At 39.4% G+C, this 13,322-nt stretch overlaps 1 protein-coding gene across 4 annotated transcripts in view; it reads right to left on the bottom strand.

Moving 5' to 3' along the window:
- DAAM2 (dishevelled associated activator of morphogenesis 2) overlaps positions 1-13,322 on the bottom strand; it is a 170,701-nt gene that overhangs the window by 156,846 nt on the left and 533 nt on the right. The window contains exon 1 of one of the 4 annotated variants that reach the window (XM_057371022.1): positions 9,164-9,231. The exons of 1 other annotated variant lie outside the window; for it this stretch is intronic. Coding sequence is in view for 2 of the 3 variants with exons in the window: in XM_057370996.1 (XP_057226979.1) it covers positions 9,076-9,109 (34 nt within the window). In the remaining variant the exon portion in view is untranslated. 2 more of the 4 variants (XM_057370996.1, XM_057371006.1) reach the window with 2 other exon arrangements.

Below are 13,322 nucleotides of genomic sequence, written 5' to 3'. Positions count from 1 at the left end.
CCTTCACCTAAGRAGGAAGGAGCAGCAGAGATAACGTGTTATGGAAGTCCCCTTATGTTGTTTGAAGGCAAAAAGTAGAGAAACTGGGAAATTCAAGAAGAAGAAAGGGATGGGGGGAAAGCGTTTTTAAGGTTTGGTTTTATTTCCCATTATGCTACTCCTGCCAGTCTGATTAGTGACAAATTAAGCTAATTTCTCCAAGCTAAGTCTGCTTTGCCCATGACAGTAATTGGTGAGTTATCTGTACCTGACTTTATCTCAATCCACAAGCCTTTCATTATATTTTCTCTCCCACGACCAGCTGAGGAGAGTAACAGAGGTTTGGTAGGCACCTAGACTGCAGCCAGGGTCAGCTCAGCACATACTCACATAATGGATCAAAGAGACAATGATCTTGAAATAGCTAAACTTCTGTCTTGCATAACCAACAATCTGAGCAAAGCTCTAAACCATACCAGTAGAACCGATTTCGGCCAGCTTTGTCTGATAGCCAACTCTTTACTTAGCCACCATAAATAGAACCAGTTTATTTCCCATGTAACTGTGAAATTCAGTTGTGCTTCAGAGGCATAATCTTTATATAACATGCAYTAAATACAGTCCTGCATAAGATGCACCATGAGATTTTTCCCACCTCCATACCTGATAACAGGTGTGGCCATTGAGACTCCATACTTGGCATCGACTCCTGTCAATAACTCAAGGGCAATCCTGCCTATCACAAATATTAAACACCTTTGGCGTGGTCACCAGGAAGCATGCCAGAAGTGACCGAGCTCTCATGAATATATCTCAAACACACAATGGGGAAAGATAACAAGAAGGGCATAGACAAAAACATTTAGCAGAAGGTCCTTATTCAGAATAAAAAAGATTTCACACTGAACTCCAGGAAAAAAAAATCATCTGGAAACTAAATCTCAGGTTGCTAATATCAGAGAGCAAAAAAACCCCAAACTAGTCTAAAAAYAGTACTACTAAAAATATTATTGTAATTGAAAGCCTCTTTAGCATTGAAACCTTCATAATATTCTCTTCTGACAATTTAACTAGTTTTTCTGTTTAAAGCACTATCCCTTGATTTGACGAATCAAAAAACAAACCATCAGGTGGTTCAGGCTACATCCAGGTTATGTACAAAGTGTTAGATGATTAAAAAAAAAAAAAAAAAACCCAAAAAAAACCAACCAAACCCCAAAACAAAAATAAACACAACAGAATGCTTTCATTATATGGGGACCTCTTTAATTAAAAAGAATTTATTTTCTGCTAAGACCAGGCCACCCCTTCTTCGTATCACTGCAACCAGCTATTGCACTATTTTTTAAAAGAGAATCTCAGCAGCATTAGTGCTGCTGTACACTCACTCACTGCAAGCTAAAGCTTTCRCATTTGTCTTTTCTTAAAATCATATAATAAGTTGAGTTGGAAGCGACCCACTGGGATCAAAGCACAACTCCTGGTCCTGCACAGGACACCCCAAGAGAAACATCATGTGCCTGAGAACATTGCTCAAAGGCTTCTGAAACTGTCAGGCTGGTGCTGTGACCACTTTCATGGGAGGCCTGTTCCAATGCCCAACCACCCTCTGGGTGAAAAAGCTTTTCCTGATATCCAACCTAAATCTCCCCTGACACAGCCTCAGGCCATTCCCTCAGGTCCTGTCACTGGTCACCAGAGCAAAGAGATCAGTGCCCAGTCTGTTTTTTCCTCAAAGTGACCCACTGGAAATGGAYGGTTTTGGTCATTTGCCTTGGCCTTATGAATGAATGGCAACTTCAAGATGTAGACAAACAACTGAGCTGCATTTGCAAGCAAGGCTTGCAGTACCATGCACAGTATGTTCAGTGTATCACAAATGGATATATTTACTAAGAAATTAAAGRAAACACAGCAGGAATGTTCATCAGGCTCTCAGAGTTTGAACCTGTTAAATGTATTCAATATCACATATGCCAGAAGGCAGTTGAAAGGTGGAAGGTAATAGCAAAGAATTTTGTCATTCCTATAAGCTGAATGCAGCCATTTGTTTCCTTCTATGGATGTTATACAGGCTTTTAAAAGCGTATTTATTTCTGGCTCTGCCTGTCCTGTATGAACCTTCTCTCCAGGATTACAGACTGAGAAAGTACAACTAATCCTGACCAAAGAGCTCTAACAAGAATTACCAAAAGAACTCAGACTCATGACTCTCTTCCTCAGTTTCTGTGCAACAACTCAGGAGCCAAAAAGAGAGAACAGTGAGGGACTTTTATTGATATTTGATAGAATTCTCAAGAAGCCACATTTTGTTGTATGGCTAAATTTCAGCCTCCCAAGTCCTTGCAAATACTGACAAAACATCAACAACATAATCATCCTTCTCTTGGGAGAACTCCTTCAGCATCTATTGGCTGCACACAGGGCTGAGAATCCTCACTGCACCTCCTGCACTGAGCCATGGCAGCTGCACCTGACTTGACTTATTTCCATGGGAGAAGGAGTGCCTGGACAACACACAGAGTGCAGCCAGGCATCCTCTCCCAATTCTGTCAGATATTTTCAATGAGAGACTAGAGGTATACGTAGAGTACAATTAATGCCATTTCTTCATCTTGGGAGACTATCACAAAATGCAATCAAAGCATAAGGATACATGAGTTAAAAAAGGGAAAGATTTTCAAGACTATTTTCTTACATAACTAGGGCCAATCATTACCATTCCTATTTATAAACTAAGTAAGAACCAATGAGCAAGTACAAGGGCTTGCTGAAAAACAGAAGAGTATGCTGGGTTCTGAAAAATCTGCTAGGCACAGATCCAGCTAGCTCTACTCAGTGTATCTGGCACTGATTAGAGACATCCTTCACCTGTAAATTTAGACTCTTCCTGCTGAAATTCACTGGGATGGATGAGAAAAGAAAGAGACTGGTTCTTCTTCTTTGCATACAATCAAAGTAAATTTAAAATTCATCTAATTACGGTCATCAAAGCCTAAGCACTTCATGCAATGAATTATTAAGACTGTTTAAATAAATCTGTTGGAGAAAAACAACAGTAATTATTTTGAATTAATGATCAGCAAACAAGTCCCAAATATTCTTTTGCACTAGTCCCAGGCACCTTCATTCCAGAAGGATTCCAGAGCTACCTTGGTAAAATCCCAGCAGTGGGACAATACAAGGAGCTCAGGATACAACAAGCTGCGTGTGCACACTTCTTAGCTGCAAGAGCAGCAGAGACAATAGAGGAGGGTATATTTKAAAACTTGCTCTTGGAAAAATGAAYGAAAAAATGCCAAYGAAAAAATTTCTTTGGTAGTCAAAAAAAACTCTCTACACACAATAAAATACAAACAACTTCAAAAGAGTTCAGAACCACTGCATTCGCTATAAGGCGATAGATATGAACAGAAGTCCCACTATGCTCACACCAGCTGCTCTGCCTACCTACTACTTACCAGTTACTCTGATACAGGTGCCAGACCTTTTGTTTTGGCTCKCCCTCCTTTCAGTCTTTTGCTCTGCTGCCCCAAAATTTCCCATTAAACCTCAAACATCTTGACTGAGACTGATACCTCCCTGCAGAAAGTCCCGGTTTTGATGCACTCTGCTAAATAAAAAGCTGTCTTGTAAGAGGCATCCATCATCAATCAGATCCATTTAAGATCAGTAGCATCACATAAGGATAGTATAGAGCWGCATGCTGAATGGACTGTACATTTTTTTCCATCAAGTTTAAGGGCATTTGAAGAGTCTTGTAAATGATGGTATCAAATACAGCCTGGAGAGRGAAGCTGCATGGGAATATACTGAGGTCACAGCAAACCTGACTCAGCTTTCTCTCTCCCCTCCATGCCCGCCCTCAAGTACAGCTTAGCGTGGGATCCTGACAGCAGGAGGTTCCCACTACARGCCTTTGGCTTCATCTCTCCAGCAGCCTCCCGCCTCTCAGTTCTYCTCAGGAACTCTCCAGGCACACTGAAGAAGAAAGATCCCAGGCATTTTTCTGGGGCTCTGGGAGCTGCTTGCCTCATTCCTTTGGAGGAAACAGCTGGAAAKTTGCCCTCAAAAACTCATTTGTGAGCTGCATCCCCTCCAAAAGTTTTATCAGCTGCTCATTTTAAGCAGGTTTTTATAGAGCAATGGGAGAGCTGGACTGGATGGAAGGACTGGATCAATGCCTTTGCCTACCCCAGGCACCAGATCCTCAAACTGAAATCATTCTTGACAAAGTTCTCAATTAAAACTTTTTACAGCTGCAGAAACATACAGGCCACTTTCTCCCTTTTCCCATCTCTCCCTCCTGGCCTCAAAGTCAACAAAAAGTTACATATACTGTCTGTCTAGGAAAATATAAACAGCCACCTTTTCCTGCTTCTGCCTGAGAACTGACTAGAAAGGCCAAAAAGCTCTCAAGTCTAAAGGATTTATCACACCAACACACAAGGAAACTGATAATGATGAAGAGGTGCACAGTTTTAATTATCCTCCCTTTCAGGGAAGAACAGAAGGAAAGAAAATCAAGTATCCTCTTATATCACAGAAGAACTGTAAGAAAGCAGAAGATCTATTAAAGTTAGAGATCAGAATTGGCACAAAACCAAATGGGCATGAACTGGCTATGAACAAATTTCRTTTGGAAATTAGAAGCAGATTTCTAAACATCAGAGGAGTGAGGTTCTTGAATGGCTTCCCAATAAAAACCAAYAGGAACAAAAGCCATTTGAGACATTGAAAAATTAACTAAGGGAACCCTGCAACATAATTTCCTTCAATTACAGAAATGGTGCACTCCGTGACTCAGGAGGTCTCTTTCAGTCTMACACACCTCATCCTCTGCTGAGCCAAGACAGCAGAGATAGGTCAGAAWGGACAGTTAGATAGCCAAGACAGGAYAGACAAACAAATAAAAAACAGAGAYGAGGTAAATTAAAACTGAAATTTTAGCAGGACAGCTTGAATAATGGTGAGTCTGCTTTCTTCATTACGCAAATTTATGTAAGTTTTTTTGAGTGACATTTATTCACCTGTATGTACTTAGGTATTTTTGGGTAAAAATTTGGGTCATAAGGGAAGACTGAAACAGAAGTTCCATGATATCGCTTATCACCTGCAAAGAGCAGTATGGAGATGAACCGTCCCACCTGCTATGCAATAAATTGATTAAATTGTTAGAAGTTATCTTCACTCATCTGCAATCAGGGGTTAAAGCTGTCAAAAGAGTTCAATGAGAAAATTAACACTGAAGATCATGCAGAAAGAATTCAAATGAAACAGAGTTTTATAGCTGAGAAATGCGTGGATGGGTATAGAAATGATCACCTTTTTCAGACTTGACTKAAGTTTTCTGGAAAGGAGTCTCTGAAAGCATTAAAAAGAGTCAGCAGGGAGAAATTTTTTTCACATTCTATTTCTATACTGAAAAGTCCAGGATAATACCACTGTATTCTACACTGCTAAACACATGAAGCTGAAAAAGCATGAAAAATACAGCGCTGTAACATAAGAAATCATCTGTGAACTCTCCTGAAGCACATCAAACATGAGGTATTCATTCATTCCCACAACTAGAGTCAGTGTTGATCTATAAGCTGCAGCACAATATTACACATTTCARTTTCTTGATAAGCTGCAGCTCTGTGTAACACATTTCAGTTTCATGCATTTAAGCCAGACAAACATTCCCAGAGGATTGAAAGAACCCGCTACAGTGAGTTGTGGTTCTATTTCAGATCATATCACAGCATAACAAATCACAGYTTCAGACACTGGGATAAGGGGCTCAATAAAGCAAGTAGCATGATAACTTCATGTATATCCCTTCCACACATGCAGCCATGTGCAGAATCAAATCCACCTCAGGCCCTTCAAACTGTACAACTACAATGCAACCATCATTCTCATAGCTGCATGCATCCATTATTCATCAATATATGTACTCTTAAACACACGTCATTTATTACATACTGCCGTACAGCAGTAGCTAGCTAACCCTGTCCATACACATCAACACTGATCTCTCAATATCTGATCACACACATCAATATCTGATCTCTCACATTTGAGATAACAGAACAGAAATGTTTAATGAAGTTCTTTTCACGGTACTGCTTTGTTCTGCGGGTTTTCCATCCATACCCCATACAAAAGGTCCTCAGGAGCAGAAACCCTAYACCTATTTGGTAACCCACTAGCTCCCTGTGACGGCTGTCCCACAAGAAATTCTAAGAGCTGAGAATACTGCACTGGTCCCGTTGGTCTAGCAGATTTTTGGTGTCAAAGAGGTTTCTAAATTAAGTAAAACTTCAGAAGGAAAAAAAAAAAAAAAAACCAACCCAGCCACAACTGAAAGTCTGAACTGGAAAACAAGCAATATTGGAGGTACCCTGTACTAGAACTCTGCTCCCATTGATCTTTGCTCTGGTTCCCAAAGAAACTATGTTAAAACATGCAACAGCATTAAAAAAGAATTTTCATTATTAAAACACCTTACAGCACCCTCTGCAGATAAGCAAATTCTTCTGACATATTAAAAGACTTCTGTTAATCACTGAGTAAAGACAAGAGACAAGACTTCCAAGACAGCTCAAATATTTCTGAGGTACAAGATGTTTTCCTAAAGAATTTTGCACAATAGATGCCTGACTTCATGTCATTTTGTTCTCAGGCTGAGAAATTGAAAATTTCTCTCTGAGCTATTTTGATTGACTGGGCCTTGGGTCAGGAAGTCAAAGCAGCAAGCATGAGAATAAGTCTCCATACTATTACAGCTGTTCTCTTGTTCTCCCTATTGTGCTCAAAGTTGAAGCACTGCAGTAGTTTCACTCTTTCCAGCTAATTAAGTTGCATTGAAAAGGTAAATGAAACATGGAAAAAAAAACTTGTCTCGAGTATGTTTTCATTTTTCCATTTTAATTTCACCTACAAGTCAGCCACCTTAAACATGACATTGGATGGCTGGCAAAAGCATAACATTATTGCCTAAAACCCAGCTTCACTAGAATTCATTGTTTGTTCTTGGGTGTTTTCTTAAGTGGAAAAAAAAAAGTAAAAAGAAAAGGTTGTTCAATATAAATAAATCCTGAAGGGCTTCCAACCCAAATGCTGTATAGTATTAGACGATGAAAGAACTGTTAGGGAAGTGAACAAGAAACAGGAAGCTGGAACTACCTGGCCAAGTTTCATTCTATAACCTTAGTGTGTCATTAAAAAATAACCAGCACAAAACGTGAAAAACGGTTTCCAGTACAAATATATACTTTTATGATCAAGTTCTCCATAGACAGATGTTTTTTCCTGGAGAATATTATGAAAAGACACTTATTGTTTAAATCWTAGGCAAAAGGGGAAGTAGACATATACACAAACATAAGAATATGAACTTTGCGTAATATTTAAAAACAGTATCTCTCTTTTTAAAATACAATATCCTGTCCTGCCAAAAAGCTTAGGCTATACTACAGTTATTACATATCTCTGCAGGTATTACAACAATCTCTGTGCATACTGTCACACACCTCTGTCCCACCCTAAAAGGAAGCATCTGCAGTTCACATATTTGATTTCTAGACAAGCTTAATGCAAAAGTCCATATGAAACTTTCCAAAGGGCCTCTGAATCGGGAAAAGAACGCAGAGCCTAAAATCACAAGGCTTGTGTAATGCAAGTGGACTAGTGAAAAACCRCATTGAGTCAGGAGATTGAACGATTCACAGAACTGGTAATGGAATACARTATGTCCTTCTACCAGGTCACTAGGCTGAATCCATTCTGGATGATGACCAAAACCATTTGATTACCGCTCATATGAAATGTATTGATCAAGGCTGTCCTAGTAAGTGAAAAAGTTTGTCACTTGGAACAAAAAGAGCACAAGGACTTTTGTCAGCATAACCTAATGAGATTCAAGAAAAAGCCATCCCAAAATCTCACTAGTCAGCCCACTGCTAGCAATCTGACAGTGCTAGTCAAAAACAAAAGAAGCTGTACAGAAAGATGCCAAACTTCGGGTCTGATCCTCTGACTGACCCAAAACACACTAGAGAGCAGCACTGGGGAAGGTGACTCAGATTCTGTGACTGAACAAAGGGACTGCAATCTTCCAGGTCTGCCAGTTCAACAGCTTTCACCCAAACAAAATTAATTTCACCTTCTGAAAAGAAAAGCAAAAGAAATCTAACTTCGCCAGTGAAGCTGTGCAAGACTTTTTGAAGATAGTAAACCTGCAGCTTACTAGGATCTGCACTTAATAGACAGATGTGGGTGCCAAGAAGTAGTTCAGCCTTAGCTGCCAGTGCACCTTTCTATTCCAGTAAACCCAGCTTCCTGCCTTTTAGCACTCACWAATTTGGCACATTTAATCAAGTAACTGTTCATTTTAATAAAGTATCAGACTGCCAGAAGAAATATTTTGTTTGCCTACCAGAAGATAAAAATTGAGCCTTTAGGATGTTTTCTTTAAAAAAAACCCCAAACAACAAGAAGGTTGCCATCTTAATGCAAACACTAAAGCTTTTACTTTATTTTGGGTCTGTTTCAGCTACTGTAAGTGGTACTAAAACAAACAGACTCCTCCATCCCTGTATCCCTGCATTGAGTCCTGAAGCTGAAAGGATATGATAATTCCCAGCATGCTGTCAAAGGCACAATCAGCCAACACGAGAGTGAAGCAGTGGTGTAGGCATGCACACACATGCACAGACACACACAYTATTTATAAAACCAYTGCTGCAAGGGATTTGGTGTTTATTTTTTTAATTAACTGAAAATGATAACACAAGAACTTTTCAACTGGCATGAACTTGGATTTCATCAGCTGCTGGAAAAGATTCTCTTGCAGAAATAAAATTACAGTGTTTCTTCATGTACTTTCCACRGATTTCAAAATAAACAGAAGCATGTCATGCCAGTTAATAAAGAGATGTAGGTAAAGTTACAGGTACATCTTGATATACATTTAGAAAGAGGCTGCAGAGCTAGACACACAGTGGTTAACACATCATATTGGCTAAATGACAAAACGCCCAGGTAAAAAAAGGAAGCACACGTGAAAAGAGCAGGGAAGGGCAGTTGCAAAGAGTGCCATTAGCCTACCTGCTGCCCCTGGATATTGCAGTACAGACAACATGGCATAAAAGAGAGATCATCATTTGGTGCTCCTTCTGCCCACCAGATTTCTTACCATGTCACRTTTCTCAAACAGAACAATATGTGACAGCAGGAAACTGAAAGTGATGCAGACGRAGACTTTGGAACTGCTTTTAATCTGTGCTCCATTTCGAAAGTTAGAAGTTGCTTGGAACTGTGACGCAGTTCCACGCCACACCCCAACCCATCCCCTCCCCAAAGGGACAGTCTGACAAGATGATAAGAAACGGCCATGAGTATAAAATTCATTCTTTCCAATGAAGGCACCTGCAGCCCTTACTAAATAACAGCATTGCCAGCTGTCACTTGTTTTTCTTCTCATATGGAACCTTTACAATCCATGGTCTCTTGAATTTATGAAAAAGGAAGACAAGGGATCTTAGCAGAACCTTATTTGGTCCCTAGTAAGCTAAAAATTCCTACCTCTTTTCCACATTKCATACTACAAAACACATCAGCTTGATCCATACTTTTACCAAGTGCTCAGAAGATTACTTTACAGGTTTCAGGGTGTAGCAAAAAAGAACAAAAGCGATTTTGCCACTGCTTGATTTACTGGCTGGCAAGGTCAATGCAGTATTTAAATKTGATAATTTAATGATATATTGAATCACTACCATGTTTTTGTAAGTATAATTAAACTGGTAGAGTGCCTAAAATTTTTTTAAAGACTTCTCATTCATTATTTTTACATTTAARAAATAATACTCTCAATAATTGATTGAGATTAAAGAGAGATTGAAGTTTTCAAGAATTCTGATGAATCTGGCTAAGAAGAAAAGGACTTTGGAATTACAGATAATAAAAGTAACAGCTCAGTCAYCAACTGCTTCAGACACAGGATGATAGATGTACATATATAAAGATAAAAATAAAYTAATTCTTTGCAGTGTGCTTATTCACATGAGTATTGACAGATCTGACATAGTCTCCCTGGAAAAGTCAGGACTAGCTGCATAGAAGTATCTACTCCACTGAAAATACTCTATGGGAAACACATTCCTRCATTAATTCCTTTCCATAATCACCTTCAGAACTATTAATTCTTTTTTACTTTCCTTCACATTCTCTGCAAGTTAACATTTTTTGACCCTTGCACAGGACAACATCTTGAGAGGTGTCCACTTAAACAGATAAACCTGTCACACGTGTAATGGAAAATGTGAAAAGTAGAGACAGGCAAATAAATCAGACCTATCACTGTTCAGTGAAAAAAAACTATGAAATCTCTTACCCAAGAAAAAGTTACTACACTACCAGCACAGTGAGCCTTTGATACAAAACWGGGGTTTTAAGTTGGGATCTTGGTTCTGTTACATAAAGCAGAAAGAGGCTTTACCYATAACAAAGAATAAGGCCAGATTCACCTCAGCTATGGGAGCATCAAAAAGCCTTCAAAACCTGTGGTAACTTCATGACACTTCATGAAGGTACCTGTGGTACCTTCATGACCTGTGGTAACCAGCACTTCATGACACCAGAAACATTCTAAGAGAAAGGATTTTACAGTAGACTTCATCAAGTAAACTGGGATAGCATGCTCAAAAATGAATTAACCTGAAGCTCTGCAAAACAATGACCAAAACAAATAATATTAGAAACCAAGCTGACTGTAATTTGTTGAATAATCACGAGCCTTGCTAAACTCACTTAGCCGAGTTACTGTCAGTATAAGCAAGCAGTGGACAAGTGCTCCAATGTCAATTACAGAATTTATAGTACTGCCAACACTTTAAGTATCTACTGGCAGGTAAAAAGGTTAGTGGGTTCTAATGTAAAAAGCTATTCAAGGMAGCTCAGTTTTTTCAATTTGGCATAAATATAGGTGGAGGATCCCTTTACATTTCAAATATCACACACATATGTCATACTAAGCTAACGTTTTGGGAACTTCACTGGAGTTAATTGCATGACCCCAGCATCAGCCACAGATAGAGTGTTGAACCCCAGGTACACAGTAACTAAAAGTAAAACACATGGGAGCAAAATAAAACAAATACTAGTGTGAATTTCCAAACAACACAGTAAAAATCAGATCAGGCACATCACACTATCTTTTCCCTTTGTGAAGAAAACATTTTTATTTTAAATATAGGCAAGTAGGAGAATTGAACTGAAACTACTTCAAGTACCATATAAAACACGGAATGCAGAGAGATAGTGAGGAGATGCAACTTTTAAGAGCTTAGCTGTTCATCAGTGATGGTGGAGGACACACTCTGAAAGCATAAATCAGCCTCCTATGAAGGCAAGCATCTGCTAGGTTCAAATGTGTCTCAGAAGGTCTGATAGCTCAATCATTCTCAATGAACTTGCAATCTGCTTGAAGGGAAGTGAAAGAGATTCCTCAATAGAATCCTGAGGCAGTAGTCAGACACCTGACTAATGCCTGCTGGTTCAGAGAGGAACTGAAGAGGGAAATCTTTCATCTCATTCAGTAAATAATTTTGAAGGGCCATTCATACCTGGATGTCTAATGAACCATAAAGAGCATAAAGAAATGGCTCCTTTTTTCTTGACAAACCACTAATATCACAAGGATGTACTGCCCCACAATAAATGTTTTACTRTCTCTTGCAGGTAAGAAAGTTGAGTTCTGTTCACATACTCCACTGATTCAGCAGAGGTAGTAGAACTGTGAACTTTTCAATGAGGCATAAWAATTGGAAGTTGGAATGACGGCATTCCATATGGTCATTCAGTTCTTTTAATCTGCTTTGCCCAGCATGTCTCACATTAAGGACTCAAAACCTGGAAATCTTTCCACTCCACTGCAAGTGATTTGTAACTTACAGGAATACAGTCAGACAGAAAAGTCTTGYTCAAGGCACAACCAAAGCCCCAGGTCACAAGAAAAACATCAAGTTCTAGCAGAGGTTGAATCAGAGGGGAAATTGAAAGCTCTGATCCWTCTCACAAGAGAGCTGCACCAGTTAAAATACCTTCATTCCTTTTAAATCCTTTGATTTAAGCAAACCCAAATTTGTACTCTATAAAGAATAATACTTTACATTCGAGATGATGCATAAGCAAGTATACACACACAAAGGTAAGAACAGATTCTTGTTGCATTTTCTAACGGTTTGTTTACAAGGGTGAAATATGGCACAATTGTCAGCCTCTTGCACCTGTAGCAGTATTGGGATTTCTATGAGGAAAGTGGTGTATCTGGACATGACCCTGCCCCTTTTCCTAAAATACTTGACAATATGCAGTTCAGTCATTAGAGTTGACAGGTCTTAGTCAGCTTATAGATCACTAACCTCTGCTGCACATCTGTACTGGATACAAAGGATACGTTCCTATGTCAGATGTCTTAACTCCAGCCTGTAACCTGGTCAACACTGAGTGACAGTTCTTCCTCATCTCCCACACCACTACTGAAGAAACGTTTCTGTCAAGAGATTCCACACTTTCCCTCCCCTTCTTGATCCAGGATGACCCCACAACACTTTCCAGGAAAGATAACAGGGTCATAACCAGGCTCTAATATATTTCTCTTTGTAATTCAGCACATCTCGTAAAAAATAATCAAACAAAAAAACTACCTCCAAAACTTAAGGGAGTGAAAATTAAAAGCACTGGCTGCTCCAACTGGATGCCATGTACTGTAGCTTTGCTCTCGTGTGAACAAYTGCTGGTTTAATGGTTTAAAACATCTCGCCTCTGCTCGATTTTCCCCTTGGGCTTTCAGCAGCTCCCCGTTTCAGGCAGGTTGATGCCGGGTGAGCCAACAGCGCCCTCTGTCCGCCGCGGGGGAAATGGCATCTCGTGTCTCTGCCCTCCCAGGGCTGACGATGGATTTAGTTAAATTTAAACAAATATATACAACATTTGCCCGGCAATGCGTTGGCACCCAGATTTACACTGACAACACAGTTTATAAAAGTTCCTTCTTTCTGCTGCACAAATCTCAGTGCGTTTTAAGACTTCAACACGAGTCTTGTTTTTACTCTGGAAAAGTAAATGACATGTCATTTCAAGCTTCTTGAAAGTTGGGGGGTTTTTTGTTGGCTTTTTTTTTTTCTTAAATCTTTCATCATGTCCTATGGAAAAGCCAATTACAACTCTTACTAGCTTTCTGTCCCCCCACATACAAAAGCACTTGCTGGTTTTTCCTTCCTCACTTCTGCAGCAAAGCTTCTGTGTGAAAAGACAATCTCAAAAACAGGAGCACAAACACTGAAAAATCG

The sequence above is a fragment of the Malurus melanocephalus genome, unplaced genomic scaffold, assembly GCF_030028575.1.
Source record: "Malurus melanocephalus ecotype Western Australia unplaced genomic scaffold, MMel_1.1 scaffold_5, whole genome shotgun sequence".
In the NCBI taxonomy this organism is placed as follows: domain Eukaryota; kingdom Metazoa; phylum Chordata; class Aves; order Passeriformes; family Maluridae; genus Malurus; species Malurus melanocephalus.
Note: the sequence above shows the minus strand (reverse complement) of the source record. Positions and strands in the feature narration are given on the sequence as shown.